The 18,901-nt window shown below is 37.7% G+C and overlaps 2 protein-coding genes across 2 annotated transcripts in view; both read left to right on the forward strand.

The window, feature by feature from the left end:
• The window catches only part of LOC130012188 (E3 ubiquitin-protein ligase TRIM33-like), a 94,560-nt gene that overhangs the window by 24,466 nt on the left and 51,193 nt on the right, over positions 1-18,901 (forward strand). The window lies entirely within an intron of this gene.
• On the forward strand, positions 12,861-18,857 carry LOC130012312 (zinc finger protein 667-like). The gene is made up of 3 exons (XM_056099923.1): positions 12,861-13,148; positions 14,762-15,151; positions 17,979-18,857. Exons 2-3 carry the CDS (start codon positions 14,804-14,806, stop codon positions 18,855-18,857), a joined length of 1,227 nt encoding a protein of 408 aa, XP_055955898.1. The 5' UTR covers positions 12,861-13,148; positions 14,762-14,803.

Raw genomic sequence — 18,901 nt, forward strand, 5'->3', positions numbered from 1 at the left:
TTTATTTCGAATTCCAGTTGCCATGGATTCTTTTACGTGCCCGACAACGTGAAGACTGCAAAATGTCCCTCATAGTACACTGTATGGCGCATGCCCGTCTTTATCATGTCCACCCGAATTCCAATCAACCAATCAATCAGACGTCGGCATTGACCCGATGCCTGAAATTTCACACCCCGGGAAACAAGGCTCATGCCATGTAAAATGTGGCGCATAAAGCAGAGTGACAACTCTACTATTGCGCTAAACACTGTTTATTACACTGATTTAAAATGTGTAAATGTTAAGAGTGGTACTTGAGCTTTATCTCCGATAGGAATGTTTCTTAAGAGCTGAAAATGTCATATAGATTAAATTGTCGTACATCTCTGGACACTGTATCGGCACATAGTGTACAGGAGCATGGGAATATACACTCTGTCTCTGTCTCCCCCTCTCTCACCCTCTCTCTCTCTCTCGCTAACAAACAGACAGTGCTAGATTGACCTGTGGGCTTGACAGGATGAAACCTAGGAGGGTCTCAAGATATGAGGGTCATCGGGCCAAGATATGGGTGAGTGGAGGGTGGTGTGGGGGCTCATCGGGCCATGATTGGGGGGGGGGGGTCATCGGGCCAAGATGAGGTATGGGAGGAGGGGGGGGGGCATCAACTAAACATTCGTCAATATCTTCAATAGTGTTTAATAGTCACTTTGATCTTCCTGTTGTCGTGAGGATGGGGAGGGGCTTCAACTAAATCTGGCAATGCCAACAGAAAGACAGACAGAGCTAACATGTAATGTGTCTGATTTAATTAAAAAATTTAGTTGCCAGTTTGTTTTTGGTATAATCGTTCGGATGGGACGAAAAAACGAATCTTATGTACAAATTGGCATGATCTTTAAAGATCGCTAGATAGTAAGAATTCGATATTAGAATAGGCAGTAGCGCCGCTCTTCGGGCTAAATTTCCCTTATAGCACAGTGCATGACGTATGATCGTTTTCATTTTCACAGTCGAAGCAGTAGGGCGTTAAACTCCATGTCATTTATCATATCGTAAAATACGTTCTAAAAGAAACCCAGAAACAGTTATAATAATACATATCATTCATTTTAAACATATAAATTGAAATAAAATGACGTTTAACGTATTAAACCTGATTGACGTAGAAGAAATCCAACTGCCAAGGGATCTTTTACGTGTAGGCCAATGTATACGCGGGTTGTTTTAAGGCCCTCGGTCCTGTATCACTTTCAAGGGGAAACCAGGCGACCTCTAGGCTAGCGAGCCAGTGTCTTACCCACTTGACCACCATGGTTCCCTCTCCTATTTATAAGCCAGTACGAACACTATAAAGATATTCGGAGGTTGGTTGACCGAATGCTTAACGCGTGCGCGTTTAATAGATGGCCTGCCATTGATCAAGTAGAGTCGTCTAGCCAAGATCGTGGGTTTTCACCGGATCCTCCATTTTCCTACTATTGCTAAAGACCCCTTCGCTCAAGCGAATTATTGAAATAAAATCAAACCATTTATGTTAGTCCCGAAATGACCTAGTTTGAGTCGAGTGGACGTTAGACCTCATTTCAAAGAGCCATAGAAACACACTTTCCAGTGATGTATGACACAATAACTGGAACCTCGTATTAAGACCGGTAATTTGACATTTGTTGGACATTCTCCCAAATGGTTAGTGCGCACTGTAATTGAATAAACTGGCGTGGTTTCGATATCCCGGTTGTAGGAGTAGGGTCGCCTGTCTTACCTTGTGGATTTTCTCTGGGCCTCCGGTTTCCTCCCAATGCAAAAGACCCGTACACACCAGAGAATTATTGAAATAATATTGAACCACTGTCCCGAAATGACCTAATTTGTGTCGATTGGACGTCAAACCTCATTTCTCCCTCTCTCTCTCCCCCACCGCCCCCTCTCTCTCTCTCTCTCTCTCTCTCTCTCGTTAACTAACAGAGAGTGCTAGATTTACCTATAGGCTTGGCATGCTGAAACATAGGAGGGCCTCAAGATATGGGGGTCATCGGGCCAAGATAGTGGTGAGGGGAGGGGGGGGGCTCATCGGACCAAGATAGGGGTGGGGTCATCGGGCCATGGTGTATAATATTTTGACTGTAGTCTTAAACATTCGTCACCATCGTCAATAGTGTTTAACAGATACTTTGATCTTCCTGTTGTCGTGAGGGTGGGTGGGGAGGGGGCTTCATCTAAATCCGGCAATCCCAACAGCAAGGCAGACAGAGCAAACATGTAATGTGTCTGATTTAATTCAAAAATTTAGTTGCCAGTTTGTTTTTGTTTTTGTGTTTTTTAAACTAGAAACGGAAGTTTCGTATGAAAACCTGGGAGCCACAGTGGCTAAGTGAGTAAGATGCTGGCTCACATGAACATATTGGCGTGCACGTAAAAGAACCTTGGCAGTTGGAATTCGATATTAGAGTAGGCCGTAGCACCAAATGGCGTATGCCCAGTTGTAGCAGAACAGTAGGACGCGTCCGGATAAGCGGTTTTAACGTTCACGTCCAAACGATTCAATATCTTTAGACAAGGTAAATACATTGCATAAAAACACGGACATTTATTTCTGAGACTTTTGTTTCAAATCGGAATGGTCCCTTTAAACCAGATTTCATTTCGGATGAAACCCAACAGATTGAACAGATGACATTATCAAAACTTTATCACGTACAAATGTGATATCGAACCCTGTATCGGTGGTTAAGTTATGATATAATTAGTATAGTCAGTTCCTTGTCCATAGTAATATCGTGTTTGTTTTTTATCAGACTCTCGGTAAACACGAGGCTTTCCATTGATAAATATTAGATAGAGCTCTTAACAAATCACGGACATCAACGAATAGTCGTTTGGATGGGACGAAAAAACGAGTCCCATGTACAAATTGGCATGCTCTTTAACGATCCCTTGGCAGTTTGAATTCGATATTAGAATAGGCAGTAGCGCTGCTGTCCAGGTTACATTTCCCTCATAGCACTCTGCTTGGCGTATGTCCGTTTTTATTTGCCCAGTCAAAGAAGTAGGGCGTTTAACTCCATTTCATTTATCATATCGTAAAATACGTTCTAAAAGAAACCCACAAACAGTTGCAATAATACATATCATTCATTTTAAACATATAAATTGAAATAAAATGGGGTTTAAGGGTCTACTATTTTTAACATATCAATTGCAATAAAATGGGGTTTAACGTTCTACTGTTTGTCACCAACCCGGGATAATACGGATGAGGATGAGGGACTTACTGGTTTGTGAGCCCACGGGGGACGATTATTTAAACTACCCAGGGTCACATCCGACATCACCCACTTTGAAGTTCGATAGCCATGAATTCCATTATTTTTCAATCATATATCAATTATATGGTATGTTGCGTCGTTTAGTTATAAATAAATATGATTATATCACGACTGATTTATTTATTTTGATTTCGTTTATTCAAGATGTCATAACATATATTTTACCTGTACCTTTAAATGATATTGTATTAAATTCCTTTATTTTATTTTATTATTATATGTGTAACAATCCACCTGTTTATTTAATCAGTGCAAGACAATGATAGATACGGTACATTATAATATTGATATTATTAAATATTTTCATAGAATGCTTCAATAAAACCTATATTACATTAGCAAGTATTATAAAAATAACCAAACAACATTTAGAGAAATATTCATCCCTATTTGTTAAATATAATTATAATGGAGAAATTGAACTCGACTTCTCCTAACCAGCACAGAATTCTATTTGACTTGTACCATTAAAATAAAAGTGAGAAAAGTGATTGGATGAATGATATGTCTCTTTGTTTAAGAAATAACCTTTGGGTATGAAAGTTGATTTTATCACACTAAAATACATTTGTCGTATTTAGGTATGAAAGTTGCCATACTTAAATATATTTGTCATATTTAGAATACACATTGAACAAGCTCAATCCTAAAAATATATCTAAAAATAAATAATTCCCATACCCTCTCTCTCTCTCTCTCTCTCTCTCTCTGTTGAATGCAGTCTGAATCTAATCAATTAAGTGGAATCTAATCATTAGTCAATATTGCAAGGGAGTTAAATCTTTGTTAATTTTTAGAATATAATAATTTATGTGTATATTATTCTTAAATCAGTCTGAATTTAATCAATCAAGTGGAAGTTCAGTTTACTTTTATTACAAATATTATTCGGGACACTTTATTACCTCGAAACTTTTAGATCTTTCGAACTTCGAGGTCGGGTATTCCCGAACTTAGTTTAAAATTACTTTTTAAAAGTATGTTGATATACTGTCTGAAGAGCTTGGAATCCATTTCTCAACTCTGAATGTAATATAGACAAAACATTCAAAAGCTTTTGCGTAATCTTAATAATTTTTTCAAAACAATTCATTTCACTCTGAATCTCTTCATATTTTACACTTTTGCCGAAGAGCATCTAATTCTTCTATCGTTGAACCTATTAAAGTCAAAATCTCCATACCTGAGAAATCTTTTTGGTTTCTAATTTATTTAGAATCTCATATTATTTCTCACTTGTTAGCACGCGCGCTGTATCACACGGTCTGTCATTGAGTCAACTGGTGGGGTTTCGATTCCCCGGTTGTACGTGACAAGGGGTAGGGTCGCCTGTCCAACCTCGTGGGTTTTCTCCGGGTCCTCCGGTTTCCTCTCACAGCTAAAGACCCCGTTATGGAAATTATGGAAATAAAATTCAACCATATGTTAGTCCCGAAATGACCTAGTTTGTGTCGAGTGGACGTTAAATCCCATCTCTCTCTCACTTTGATAACTATTCAATGATTATTCCCTCGAACACCTCTTCCGAAGAACTTGTAATTAAATATTATATTGTTAAATATAATATAATAAGATCAAAACCTTCAAACATCCCTATTAGATTTCTTTAAGGTAGAAAAATTTATTGATGAGAATGCTTGAATATTCCAGAACATCCCTAAATATTCCTTCTAACACATTCTCCGAAGAGCTTCGAAATGAAATGAAATGCTCCGAACTCGACTAATGAAGACGGGCATACGCCATACAGTGTGCTATGGGGGAAATTTATCCCGGATAGCGGCACTACGGCCTACTTTCATATAGAATTCCAACTGTCAAGGGATCTTTTACGTGCACGCCAATGTGTACACGGGACCTCGTTTTTTCGTCCCATCCGAATGACTAGACAGCTGTGCTTGTCAGGCCCTCTGTCCTGCATTACTGACAAGGGGAAACCACGCCGGAAAATCTGGATGAACATTCTCGGCTAATGCAGGGATCGAAAACCGACTTCCAGGATAGCGAGCCAGCGTCTTACCCACCTAGCCACCGTGATCCCCTCCGAAGAGCTTCGAAGTCTTTCATCTATTTCAATCTAATATAGAACAAATCTACTTTGTTTAAGAAATAACTTTAGATATGAAATAAGCCTAAAGGGTAATTGTCATACTTAGAAATCACAATAAAAAAACTCAATCCTAAATATAACATCTAAAGTTACTAAATTAAATACCCTTAAAGTTGATATAACTGACAACTTAAATCCTTTATGAAAATATCTCTCTAGAATAGCAGACGAATTGCCGTCTGCAAGCATTCGACCCATCTTTTAACCCCTAACATAAACACCCAATGTTTGTCAGTGATACAAGCCCCTACTATCCAGCTCTTTCTAAACTATACAAATCATATTAGTCTTGCTCATCCAGTCATCTCAAAAAATTACCATGGAAATTGGTTATTGTAAACCTTTTCACAAGATATTCTCAGCCAACTCTGAATTATAAACAATTTTCTTGCTTACATTATCTTTATTTGCTATTGAAGTCACCAAATATAGTAACTTTTGAAACATTAAGAGCCATATTTTAAAATTTGAAGCATATTTTCAGATAGACACTATGTACTCAACAGCCAAAAACCGTTACACTCCAAAATCCCACTGCCAACCTGTTTAATTAGAAAATATCTGCAAATTATTTATTTAATGTAATTCTTTTTCTCTATATAATCTTCATTTAGACGTAAAGTCATCAAATATTGCAATAATTGAAACACTGAAATTTATATTTAGTATTTAAAACCAGATTTTCTTATTGACACTAAATGTACTTAAAATCTGTATCGCTCTATTGTATATAGGTGTGCAAGATACAGGCACTGATTTTATTTGTATATATTATATTTTACTTTTTAATCTTTTATACATACTCAACTCTTATCCTATACATATTATAAATAATCAAAAATACCTGTTTTTATTATTGTATATTACTGTATTTTACTTTGCCTGTGTGTCTTATATAGTAACAGTGAATAAGTAAAAAATAAATTAAAGGTGTGGAAATTATAAAATACTATAAATATTATAATGTATAATTATATTCTGTGAATAAATATATTACAAGCTAAAATAAATATTAATAAATCATGTATTATATACCTGACTGATATCATTACAATATCATTAGACCTCTACTACTAATCAATCAAATTATATGTTATGATACCTCGTTTAGTCATAAAATACTATATTACTCGTCTTATGATAGCAGGTGTTTTAATGTTGATTCATTTCACTTGAATAGAAGTTCATTATACCCATTATAAATAATTACATCACTAGTACATTATAGCTTAGATTAACATTTGTTACAATTCTGATTCATTCCACATGGGAGCCACATTGGATCAGTGAGTAAGACATTAACTCGCTAACCTGGAGGCCCCGTGTTTAACCAATGCGTTGATCGAGAAAGTCCGCCCATGTCAGTGGTGTAAGACGGAGGGCCTAGCAATGGACACCGTAAAGTCTTATGGATGGGACGAAAAACCGAGGTGAGGTTCCGCGAACACAGTGGCGTGTACGTAAAAGAACCCTTGACATTTGGAATTGGAAATAAGAGTAGGCTGTAGAGTCACTGTCCGTGCAAAATTTCCCTCATAGCACACTGCATGGCGTATGTCAGGTATATAATACATGATTTATTAATATTTATTTTAGCTTGTAATATATTTAGTATACTAATGAGAACAATTTTGCCCGGACAGCGGCGTTCATCGAATGTATTTTACGTGCACGCCGATGTATGAATTGAAAAGTAGTGTGGTAGTAAGCACCGTGATATTAAGGGTATATCTTTTTTTTCTACCTAAACTTCATCTCCGCAAACACGTTCAATCTAGAAAAGTCTACAAACTGTTACTTTAATGAAGTGTGTTGAGAGATCCGGCTCCTACTTGACAAATACGTAAGACGATATGAACATCAATACATAAGATATATAACGTGATTTAACTGGAAGGTGATATATATGCAACATAGATAATAATCTTCATTCAAGTTAAACCAACTGTATCTATTTATTGTTAAGTCTTACGCCAAGCTGAATAAACTATATGATTTATTGTCATTAACAAATCATTGTGTGGTTAACGGTGTCTAATTAAAAACTATAATTATATTAATTTATTTAAGGTGGCTAACGGTTGCACATACCCTCCAAGTAGCACAATAAACCCTAAAATCAATAACGTAAGGATATCCACCTATGAAATCAAAGACAACCAATATTCTGGAATTACAATAATCAGTTGGGGAGATTATAATCTATTGTTTAATACTGTGATTATATTCAAGACAATAAATCATATTCTAAACCACAAACAAGCCATAGCACGAAATACCTTCTAGTGCCAACATTTTAATGTATCTAGAATTTTCTACATCTAGTCTACTGCATCCAGATTTTTAAAGCGCGTTAACAATATGTCATTTTGGGATTAACATATCGTGCAATTCATATTCATTTGACAATCGGCCTAAAAATGTTGATTAACTTAAAATCGACCGTTTTATAATGCTGCCATTTTGGATTTCGAAATTTACATATAGCTTTAAATTAAAGGTCTGACTATTTATTTGATTCGTTCAAACCAGTGATGTGTTAAGATAGATATAGAATATGTTAATACAGCCGTCGTAATGCTAGGCTCTACTCGATAAGTCTCGATCCTTCGTCTCGTATGATCTTAATACGAATTCTAGATATCATGTTAGGTATCACTGAAACGCACGTTCATTTCTATTTTCAAATATTTAAATAATTTTCTGGCACATTTATATTTACATACTTTGAAAAAATGAAATGAAATGGTGTTTAAGGTCCTACTGTTCCAGTCCGACCGGGATAATGAAGACGGGCATACAGTGTGCTAAAAGTGAATGTTTGCCCGGGCTGCGGCACTATGGCCTACTCTTATATCGAATTCCAACTGCAAAAGGATCTTTTACGTACACGACAATGTGTACACCCGAATGATTAGACAGTTTTCCTTGTCAAGCCATGGTCCTGCAACCACTGACAAGGCGAAAGCACGAAGGAAAATCCCGACATACTTTCTCGGCCAGTGCAGGGATCGAACACGCGACATACAGGATAGCGAGCCAGCGTCTCGCCCACTTAGCTACCCTGGCTCCTTACTTTGAAAAAAAGATAAAAAAAAATCTAATCTGTATCTTTTAACAACGGACGTGACAATGAATAGGGTCCGTCGGATACACCACTGGCAAATAAGAATGTACGTTTCCAACGTCTTCCAAAGTCCTACTCAATGAGCCAACGTGGCTCCAGAACAGTGTATAGTCGATCGGATAGGTCTAAAAAACGAGGACATTGTGCATGTAAAAGAATCCACCACTATTGGAATTGGTTAAGAGCAGATGGTATCGCCGCCTGTCTGACAAAGCTGCCCCCCCATAGCACACATCGATGGTCTTGGGTGGCCGAATTGTTAGCGTGTGTGCGTTGTATCATAAGGTCAACTAGTGTAGTTTCGATTCCCCGGCTGTTCGTGACAAGGAATAGGATCGCCTGTCCAACCTCGTTGATTTTCTACGGGTCCTCCGGTTTCCTCCCACTGCTAAAGAGCCCTACGCGCAAGCGAATTATTGAAATAAGATTGAACCATGTTAGTCCCGAATAACTTGGTTTGTGTCGAGTGGTCGTTAAACACACTTTCTATCTCCCACCTCTCTCTATCTCCTCTCCCTCCATATCTCCCTCTCTATCTCTCTCCATCTCTCTCTCTCTATCTCTCTCCCTCTCTCTCTCTCCCTCTCTCTCTATCTATCTCCCATCTCTCTCTCCCTATCTCTCTCTCTCTCTATACAAGACTCTACTTTCCAGTTTTTTTTATCACAAGACATCATATAAGTCCAGTTCTTCCAGTGCTCTTAAAATTTAACATTGAAAAGGGCTATTGTAAACCTGTTAAGGCAGCGTCTTATCCACTTAGCCACAGCGAGCCCCTGTAGAAAATATAATTTCGATGATTTCCATTTTTAAATACTAACTACAGGCAGGCTCCTCTCGTTTAGATTCCTCTTCCGATTCGTCCGATTCAAGTGGAATCTCATCACGTGTAGAGCCATGTTCAAAATCCGGAAAGGTGCACACTTCATTATCAGCCAGGAATGCTTAAAAATCAGAGGAACATTGGATCATAAATTGTATTTTCTATATAAAGTGACTTCAATGATTTAAATTTAAAAACTACTTTATATAATTTTTTATATGTGAAATTTAGATGATTAAGACCATACCTCCATTTAATTCAGGTGCCACTGCCGTTTCTTTCAGCTACCGGTTTAATTCTGTTTACGCTACCTAAACTAGATAATCCAGATTCATGAGGGATATTGAGACCGGACATTGGCGCCACGGCCTATTCTTATGGGATCGTTAACGTACACGCCACATACATGGGACCTCGGTTTTTCGTCCCACCCGAGCCAGTATACGTTGTCCCTTGTCAGGTCTGCAGTCCTGCACCACTGACAAGGAGGAACTACATTGGGGTACTTTCTCTGTGTTGACACGGGACCACCAGGTCAGTGAGCCAACGTCTTACCCACTCAGCCACCGTGGCTCGCTGGTGGAAGACAAATATCTAATTGTAATATCAGTTATAAGTTGGTTCAATTTTGCTCAGTATTTACAAAGATATATACAATATAGAAATTCCATCGATCTATGTTACTCGCTATGAAGTACGCCTGCGGCCATTTTGTTGACGCGACAATTTAATGACAAACCCGTTTTTAATCCGACTGAATCCAATTAATATAAATGATTAGAAAACGATGAAGTAATTAATATTTAATTTTAAACTATAAATTATACTATTCGTATTGACTTAGATTACCATTACTGAATATCAAAATAGCCAAAACATCTTTAAATAAATTTATGAATTAATGTATGGATCCATTGATTTATTGATGTATTATTTCATCAATGTGTTAATGTGTCAATGGTTTTGTATTTTGATTCAGGAATGTATTTCTTTTCTTTTCATTTTTCTTGTTTTTTTAAAAAAATAAAAATAAAAAATAAAATAAAAAAATAATGCTTTTAATTGATTAAGAATATTTTGTGCTGTTCCATGATTAAAATGTATGATTATATATTTATTGAATAAACATATTTACAAAAAAAAAACGCTGGCTCGCTAGCCTGGAGGTCGGGTGTTCGATCCCTGCATTGGCCGAGAAAGTTCATCCAGATTTTCCGGCGTGGTTTCCCCTTGTCAGTGATGCAGGACAGCAGTCTAGTCGTTCGGATTGGACGAAAAACCGAGGTCCCGTGTACACATTGGCGTTCACGTAAAAGATCCCTTGACAGTTGGAATTCGATATAAGAGTAGGCCGTATTGCCGCTGTCCGGGCAAAATTTCCCTCATAGCACACTGTATGGCGCATGCCAGTCTTCATTAGCCCAGTTCAGAGCAGAACAGTAGGACGTTAAACCCCATTTCATTTCATTTCATTTATATTTTATACAGGTCATTTATAAACCGGGGGCTCGGTGATTAAGTCGCTGACTCATTAACCAGCAGGTCCGGGTTCGATCCCGGTGTTGACCGAGAAATGTCCATATAGGATTTATAAGTGGTGTAGCATGGATAGTGTGACAAAGAAGACTCGCTCCCGGTGTTGGGTGAGAAATGTCCATATAGGATTTATAAGTGGTGTAGCACGGATAGTGTGACAAAGAAGACTCGCTCCCGGTGTTGGTCGAGAACGTTCGTCGAGATTTTCCGGTGTGGTTTTCCCTTGTCATTGCAGGACGTAAAAGATCCCATGGCAGTTGCAATTAGATATTAAAGTAGACCGTAGCGCCGCTGTCCGGGCAAAATTGCTTCATACCACATTGCATGACGTATGCCCGTTTTCATTAGCTCTGTCAGAGCAGAACATTTTTATTTGGTTAACCGCGGTGGCGAACAATCTCATTTCATTTCCTTGATAAGTTTGGAAAATGATTCTTAGAATTGAAAAGTTCATGAATAAATGTATACGTCAATATTTGATGGGTCGTCGCAAAAACACAAGTCCAAACCCAAATAATATGATACATTAAGGGCATGGCTTATAAACATTAAGATGGGATTGCTTCCATGGATGACTTTCTTGTAAAACGACCCAGACATGTACTTTTAAATCTGATTATAACACGGTCCTATTCGTTTCGTTTTTTATAGTTCAAAATTTCGTTTTACTTGTCTTCATAACACTATGATCTGGAAGAGTTGTTATATAACAGGCGCTCTGCTTCATTTGTGGAATTAGCCAATGAACCGGCCTGTTACAGCGTTCCGTGCATGGAACTGTGGTAAACCACTAGAAACCGCAACGCTGCTTGATTAATCAATGTCTGACGTCATAGGGTGAAAAGACGCTCGTATGACCCTTGAAACGACCTCGCACTACAGTCAGATCTTCGAATAGTAGAGGCTGTCGAAAGTATCAAAAACGAAACGAAATATAGATCTGTATTTTAATCGGATTGGAGTGAAATGTTTGTATTCTATAAACGTAATGTCTAACACATTCGAACCATGTATGTTTTTTGATTAAATTTTCGACAGCTTTGAGATAGCAATAATGTAGAATAAATGTTCGCATTGTTTAAACAGAACATTTTGTTAAACTAAACATACATTATTACGTCACATTAATAATGATGTCATAGGAGTGAAATGTTATATATTATATAAACTATTGAATAGACATTTATTAACAAAACAAGACCATTAATCGACTCTCGATGGCATTGGATACTCGAGATTTTAACTAGATTAAAACGGTTCCCCATTTAAAAATTTAATTTAAAAATCCCGATCAGGCTATATCACTATCAGTGCCCTGGTTAACACTGTGCATACATCTTGTCAAAACTACAAACAATGATAACTTGGCTGAGAATGAAGTAAATCAAGGGGTTTCCACATGTTGCTCCATCTCTCTAAGATACGAGAATTAACATTGTCAATGGGGATATCTTTAGTGGTCTGTGACCAAATAAATAAAACTGTGCTAACAAAATGAAACTAGATTTGCCACGGCTAGATCTTATTCTTAAGGTCAACTCAATTCTCGTCGATGTTGCTGGGATGTAATAAGTAGAGCGCGTGATTGTTGACGAGATTGTAGGTTAGGGCTATGTCCAGGGTTCGGGTTAGGGTTGGGATTATAGTGTTAACCCTGTTTACATCTCGTGACCTTTGGCCAAACTTGAAGTTGGCCTTATCAATTAGATTAAACCCTTTGTGCCTATCTTCCTATAAATTTTACTCGAAACGAAATATAATTTTATATAATTAATGTTGCAGTGTTTTCGGCACCATGTCCTTCCGGCACATTTAACCAAATGTGAATATTTTTGGGCATGGTAGGCCAACATTAGATAACTACAATGACTTAATATTGAAAATAACTGAAAAATAGATAAATTTCGTTTCGTGTGAAATTCTGTGTTTCAAATTTGAATTTGCTAGAGTTCGCCAAAGGAATAATACTAGATCATTGTGTCATCTGGAGAATATCTTCTCGAGGGTTAGGGTTAGGTTTATAAATTACATGTCAAACGTACAAATTGAAGCTGTAACAACGGTGGATTGTGGCTAAAACTATTCTGAAGGGTTAGGGTTAGATTTGTGGGTATAAACACTGACAGATATTCTACAGATCGGTCAAGATCCAGTTATCGGTTTGCAGTAGAGTTTTTGGAAATCTCGTTAAAAAATAAACAGTAAAAAAATATTTTGAGAAAAAAAAAATGGATATGATATGTAAGTTTAACGTGTTAGCAGTACAGGTAACTGAAAATTGTGAATTTTGCTGTCAGCTGAAAGTAGCAAACAAGTTGTCAACATTTGGCTGCATCGAGTTGTTTTGTTTAGATTTTGAGCGGATACTAAATCACTGGAATTCACCGGAATTCACTTTGCAAATATCAAAATTTGACCCCAAGGCCTACCTCTTTACATATATTTTGCATTAATATTAATAATAAATAATTGAAAAACACCGATGATCACCGGAATTCACTTTTAAAAACATATAAACACCGGAATTCACTTAAAAAAAATGGGGGGGTTGGATGGCCGAATGGTTAGCACGTGCGCGCTGCGCTGTATCATACAGTCTGTCATTGAGTCAACTGGTGGGATTTCGATTCCCCGGTTGTACGTGACAAGGGGTAGGGTCGCCTGGCCTACCTCGTGGGGTTTCTCCGGGTCCTCCGGTTTCCTCCCACTGCTAAAGACCCCCTACGCGCAAGTGAATTATTGAAATAAAATTGAACCATATGTTAGTCCCGAAATGACCTAGTTTGAGTCGAGTTGAGGTTAAACCCCATTTCTCTCTCTCTCTCTCTCACTTTCAGGGGGGTTGGATGGCTTAGTGGTTAGCACGTGCGCGCTGTATCATTAAGTCTGTCATTGAGTCAACTGGCGTGGTTTTGAGTCCCCAGTTGTACGTGACAAGGAGTAGGGTCACCTGTCAAACCTTGTGGGTTTTCTCCGGATCCTCTGATTTCCTCCCACTGCTAAAGACCCCTACGTGCATGCGAATTATTGAAAAAAATTAAGCATATGTTTGTCCCGAAATGACCTAGTTTGTGTCGAGTGGATGTTAAACCCCATTTCTCTCTCTGTCTCTCTCTCCTCTCTCTCTGGACTTTCAGGGATCATGTGGCTAAGTGGGTAAGACTCTGGCTCATTGGCTTGGATGTCGGGTGTTCGATCCCTGCATTGGCCGAGAAAGTTCATCCAGATTTTCCAGCGTGGTTCCCCCTTGTCAGTGATGCAGGACGGAGGGCCTGACAAGGACAGCTGTCTAGTCATGTGGATGGGACGAAAAACTGAGGTCTCGTGTATACATTGGAATGCATGTAAAAGATCCCTTGGCAGTTGGAAGTAGGCGATAGTGCCGCTGCCCGGGCAAAATTTCCCTCATAGCACACTGTATGTCGTATGCCCGTCTTCATTAACCCAGCATAGGAGCAGAACAGTAGGACGTAAAAACTCCATTTCCTTTCATTTCTCTGGACTTTTACAGCCGACCTCCTGGATCCATTCACTCGATCTGACATGTACGGTTGTTGTGTGGTGCAGTAGCAGATATTGGACAGATCAGTCGATTTGCACTGGGCAAGACAGTTAACATGGATTTTCCACAGGGTTCCCCCTAGTCACTGGTGCAGAATGGGGACGGGGAGCCTATAAAAGAACACTTGTCTGTTTGATTCCAAATCAGAGTAGGCCGCTATTCGGGCATAATTTCCTACATAGCACACCGTATGACATATGCCCATTTTAATTATCCCAGTCGGAACAGAACAGTAGGACATTAATCTTGATTTCATTTCAAACATTTAGAAATATTTTTTTCTCTATTTTAGATAAAACAAACTGAACAAGTTTGATAAGGAAAAACTATCACAATGCCTAGAAGAAAAAGGAGCAAATTGATTAAAAATTTACAACAACATTGGCGTAAATGGCGTGATAGCATTGCAGATAAGCCCCTTCCTGATTCACCAAATGAACACCTTCCTGATTCAACAAATGAACCCCTTCCTGGATCACAAGATCAACCTCCTCCTGGATCACGAGATGAACCCTTTCCTGGATCACGAGATGAACTCTTTCCGAGATCACGAGATGAACCTCTTCCTGGATCACGTGATGAACCCCTTCCTGGATCACAAGATCAACCCCTTGCTGCTTCACCAGATCAACCCCTTCCTGCTTCAAGAGATGAACTCCTTAAAGGATCACCAGATCAACTGGTATGTTTGATATCTACATGTAAGCTTATCTACAAAAAAAGAAAAGCAGTTCATGTTTTTTTTTTGTTGTATATTTTTTTTTGGGGCTGAGAAATTTCATCAGCTGTTTCCGACGTGGTTTCGCCTTGTGAGTGGTGCAGGATGGGGACAAAAGACTGAGGTCCTGTGTACACACTGGTGCACACATAAAAGATCCCTTGGCAGTTGGAATTTGATATAAGAGTAGGCTTTTGCGCTGCTGTCCGGGCAAAATTGCCCTCATGGCACACTGTATGACATATGCCCATCATCGTTAGCCCAGTCGAAGCAGAAAAGTAGGACGTTAAACCCCATTTTATTTCATCAGTATTTTTTCAGACAATCCTTCCCTTATAGAAGATTGTATGGCTTATGCCCGTCTTCATAAGCCCAGTTGAAGCAGGCTTGTAACAATCTATACCCCGACGCCCGGGCCTACCAAAATTAACTTACAGGCTAGTGATCTATTTAACCGTACTAGTCCTGGGCTAGTGCCCTTTTACTGGTTTGTAAATTAATCTAGAGATATAGATAAATAAACTGTAAAAACATCCTACATTTATTTCTCCAATTCCACACAAAACTCTATTATAACAATAGATTTTCTGTCTAAAACCTAGGGCAGTATGGACATTTTTAGTACCTCGTCGATTCATTCATTCTTGACATTTTTCTCCACCTTGCACTCTTTGACAAGTCACGTATTCACCAGTTGAAATCAGGTTGATTTTTTTTTAAAAAAAGCCTACATAATATTTTATAAGATTGGTTTTGACATAAATATTTGAAAGCATGCCATTGGATTTTCAAATACAAAATAATTTTGATTATTTAACATGTCCGGTATTTCCAAAGAATTTACTACACGTGTTCGTTGCACATGGCATGCTCAATGGTACCAGTAACTCATGTGTCGTCAACTTTGACCCTATCGACACACAGCATCGTGCTCGAGTGATAATGTAAACAATTTTACTATCCTGTCTATTTTAATATTATGTCAGCACATCAAACTGATTTCCTTTTGAGACTGTTTATAGAGTGACCAAGTTAATAAATACTGTAAAACAATTAACTTGTCAATCAGTCGAGACTGTCTCATGCTTTGCAGTGAGTACTTACAATAACATAACGCACCGTATTCTTTATACAACAAAACTTCAAGTGGGAATTTATAGACGTCAATTTCCCGTGATATATTACAAAAAACTGAGTAGCCGTTTACATCCTTAATTGTTAGGCAATGAAGTCTACGATCTTTATTCAAAAACATAGGTTGGCAGGTAACAAAACAAAACAGGCGCCCAAATATTGAAGATCAAAGCTTGTACCTTGTCGAACTACGGACTAGTGGAAATTAATGCCGAGCTAGTGTCTGACAGTAGACTAGTAGCCCATCTAGTGGATTCCAAATTTTTTTTACGTCCCTGGTAAGCACGTGGGCGCTGTATCATAATGCCTGTCATTGAGTCAACAGTTGTACGTGACAAGGAGTAGGGTCGCCTGTCCAACCTCGTGGGTTTTCTCCGGGTCCTCCAGTTTCCTCCCACTGCTAAAGACCCCTACGGGGAATCGAATTATTGAAATAAAATTAAACCATATGTTTTTGTCGAGTGGGCATTAAACCCAGTTTCCCTCTCTCTCTAAAGTCTTGTTTCCATTATTGTACAGGAATAGTGCATCCTACTGACAAAGGTTGTAGAAGAATCGAAGAGAGAGAAATGAAATGAAATGGGGTTTAACGTCCTACTGTTCTGCTACTAAACTGGGCTAATGAAGACGGGCATACGCCATACAGTGAGCTATGAGGGGAAATTTTGCCCTACAGCCTACTCTTATATCGAATTCCAACTGCCAAGGGATCTTTTATGTGCATGCCAATGTGTACACGGGACCTCGGTTTTTAGTCCCATCCGAACGACTAGACAGCTGTCCTTGTCAGGCTTTCCGTCCTGCATCACTGACAAGGGGAAACCACGCTGGAAAATATGGATGAACTTTCTCGGCCAATGCAGGGATCGAACACCCCACCTCCAGGCTAGCAAGCCAGCGTCTTACCCACTTAGCCACGTGATCCCTGAAGAGAGAGAAATAGGGTTTAGCACTTGACATGGAATGACCCACAGGGGACTTTTCTCCTTTTCACGTACAAGCAGGGATTCAAAACCACATCATGACTCAATGAACCATTCAGCCAGTTCGCTCCTACTGCTCAAGGAATGACCTAGTTTGTTTTGAGTGGATGTTAAAACCACTTTCTCTCAATACATAACATTGTTATAACTTTTATATATTACAGGAAACTAATAATATAACTTATCACAGGAAACTAATGATGTTATAACTTTTATATATTACAGGATACTTATAATATAACTTATCACAGGAAACTAATGATGTTATAACTTTTATATATTACAGGATACTAATAATATAACTTATCACAGGAAACTAATGATGTTATAACTTTTATATATTACAGGATACTAATAATATAACTTATCACAGGAAACTAATGATGTTATAACTTTTATATATTACAGGATACTAATAATATAACTTATCACAGGAAACTAATGATGTTATAACTTTTATACATTACAGGAAGCTAATAATATAACTTTTATATATTACAGTAAACTAATGATGTTATAGCTTTTATATATTACAGGAAACTAGTGATGTTATAACTTTTATATATTACAGGAAACTAATGATGTTATAGCTTTTATATATTACAGGAAACTAATGATGTTATAACTTACATATTTCAGGAAACTAATGATATTATAACCTTCGTATATTTCAGGAAACTAATAATGTTAAAACATTCCATCATTGTGTTTTTTGTGATGAGATTTTTAAAGAGTACAGTGATCTAGATCTTCACTATGAACTACACGTGAACAAGAAGATCCATGTTGAAGGAGAAAAAATTGACAGTATCGTAAAACACCGCAAAAGACATGTTAAAACGGGGCAAATTGCTAATGTTGTAAAACTCCGCAAAAGACATGTTAAAACGGGGCAAATTGCTAATGCTGTAAAACACCGCAAAAGACATGTTAAAAAAGACGATATTGATAATGCTGTAAAACTCCGCAAAAGACATGTTAAAAAAGAAGATATTGATAATGCTGTAAAACTCCGCAAAAGACATGTTAAAAAAGACGATATTGATAATGCTGTAAAACTCTGCAAAAGACATGTTAAAAAAGAAGATATTGATAATGCTGTAAAACTCCGCAAAAGACATGTTAAAAAAGACGATATTGATAATGCGGTAAAACTCCGCAAAAGACATGTTCAAGAAGAAAAAATTGATGTGGAAAAACTTCACAAGAAACATGTTAAAGGAAAAAAAATTGATGTGGAAAAACTCGACAAGATACATGTTAAAGAAGAGGAAATTGATAACTTGAATTATTTTCAGTGTAACTTGTGTGAAAGAGAATTTGATTTATACCCTGATTTAGAAGAACATTGTAAAATACATATGGAATATGAAGAATCTCCTATCATAGGACAAAATGTTAAAGAAAGCGAATCTATTGCAAGTACTTTATATCAATGTACATTATGTCAAATTTGCTTTGAGCAATATTTTGACCTGGAAGAACATTGTAAACTTCATGGATATCAATGTACAGGCAGAGTTAGGTCTTCCATTAGGTACATGTATATTTAATGTATATTCTATGTTATAGGAAACTAACGATGTTAAACCTTTCC

The sequence above is a fragment of the Patella vulgata genome, chromosome 3, assembly GCF_932274485.2.
Source record: "Patella vulgata chromosome 3, xgPatVulg1.2, whole genome shotgun sequence".
Taxonomy (NCBI): Eukaryota; Metazoa; Mollusca; class Gastropoda; family Patellidae; genus Patella; species Patella vulgata.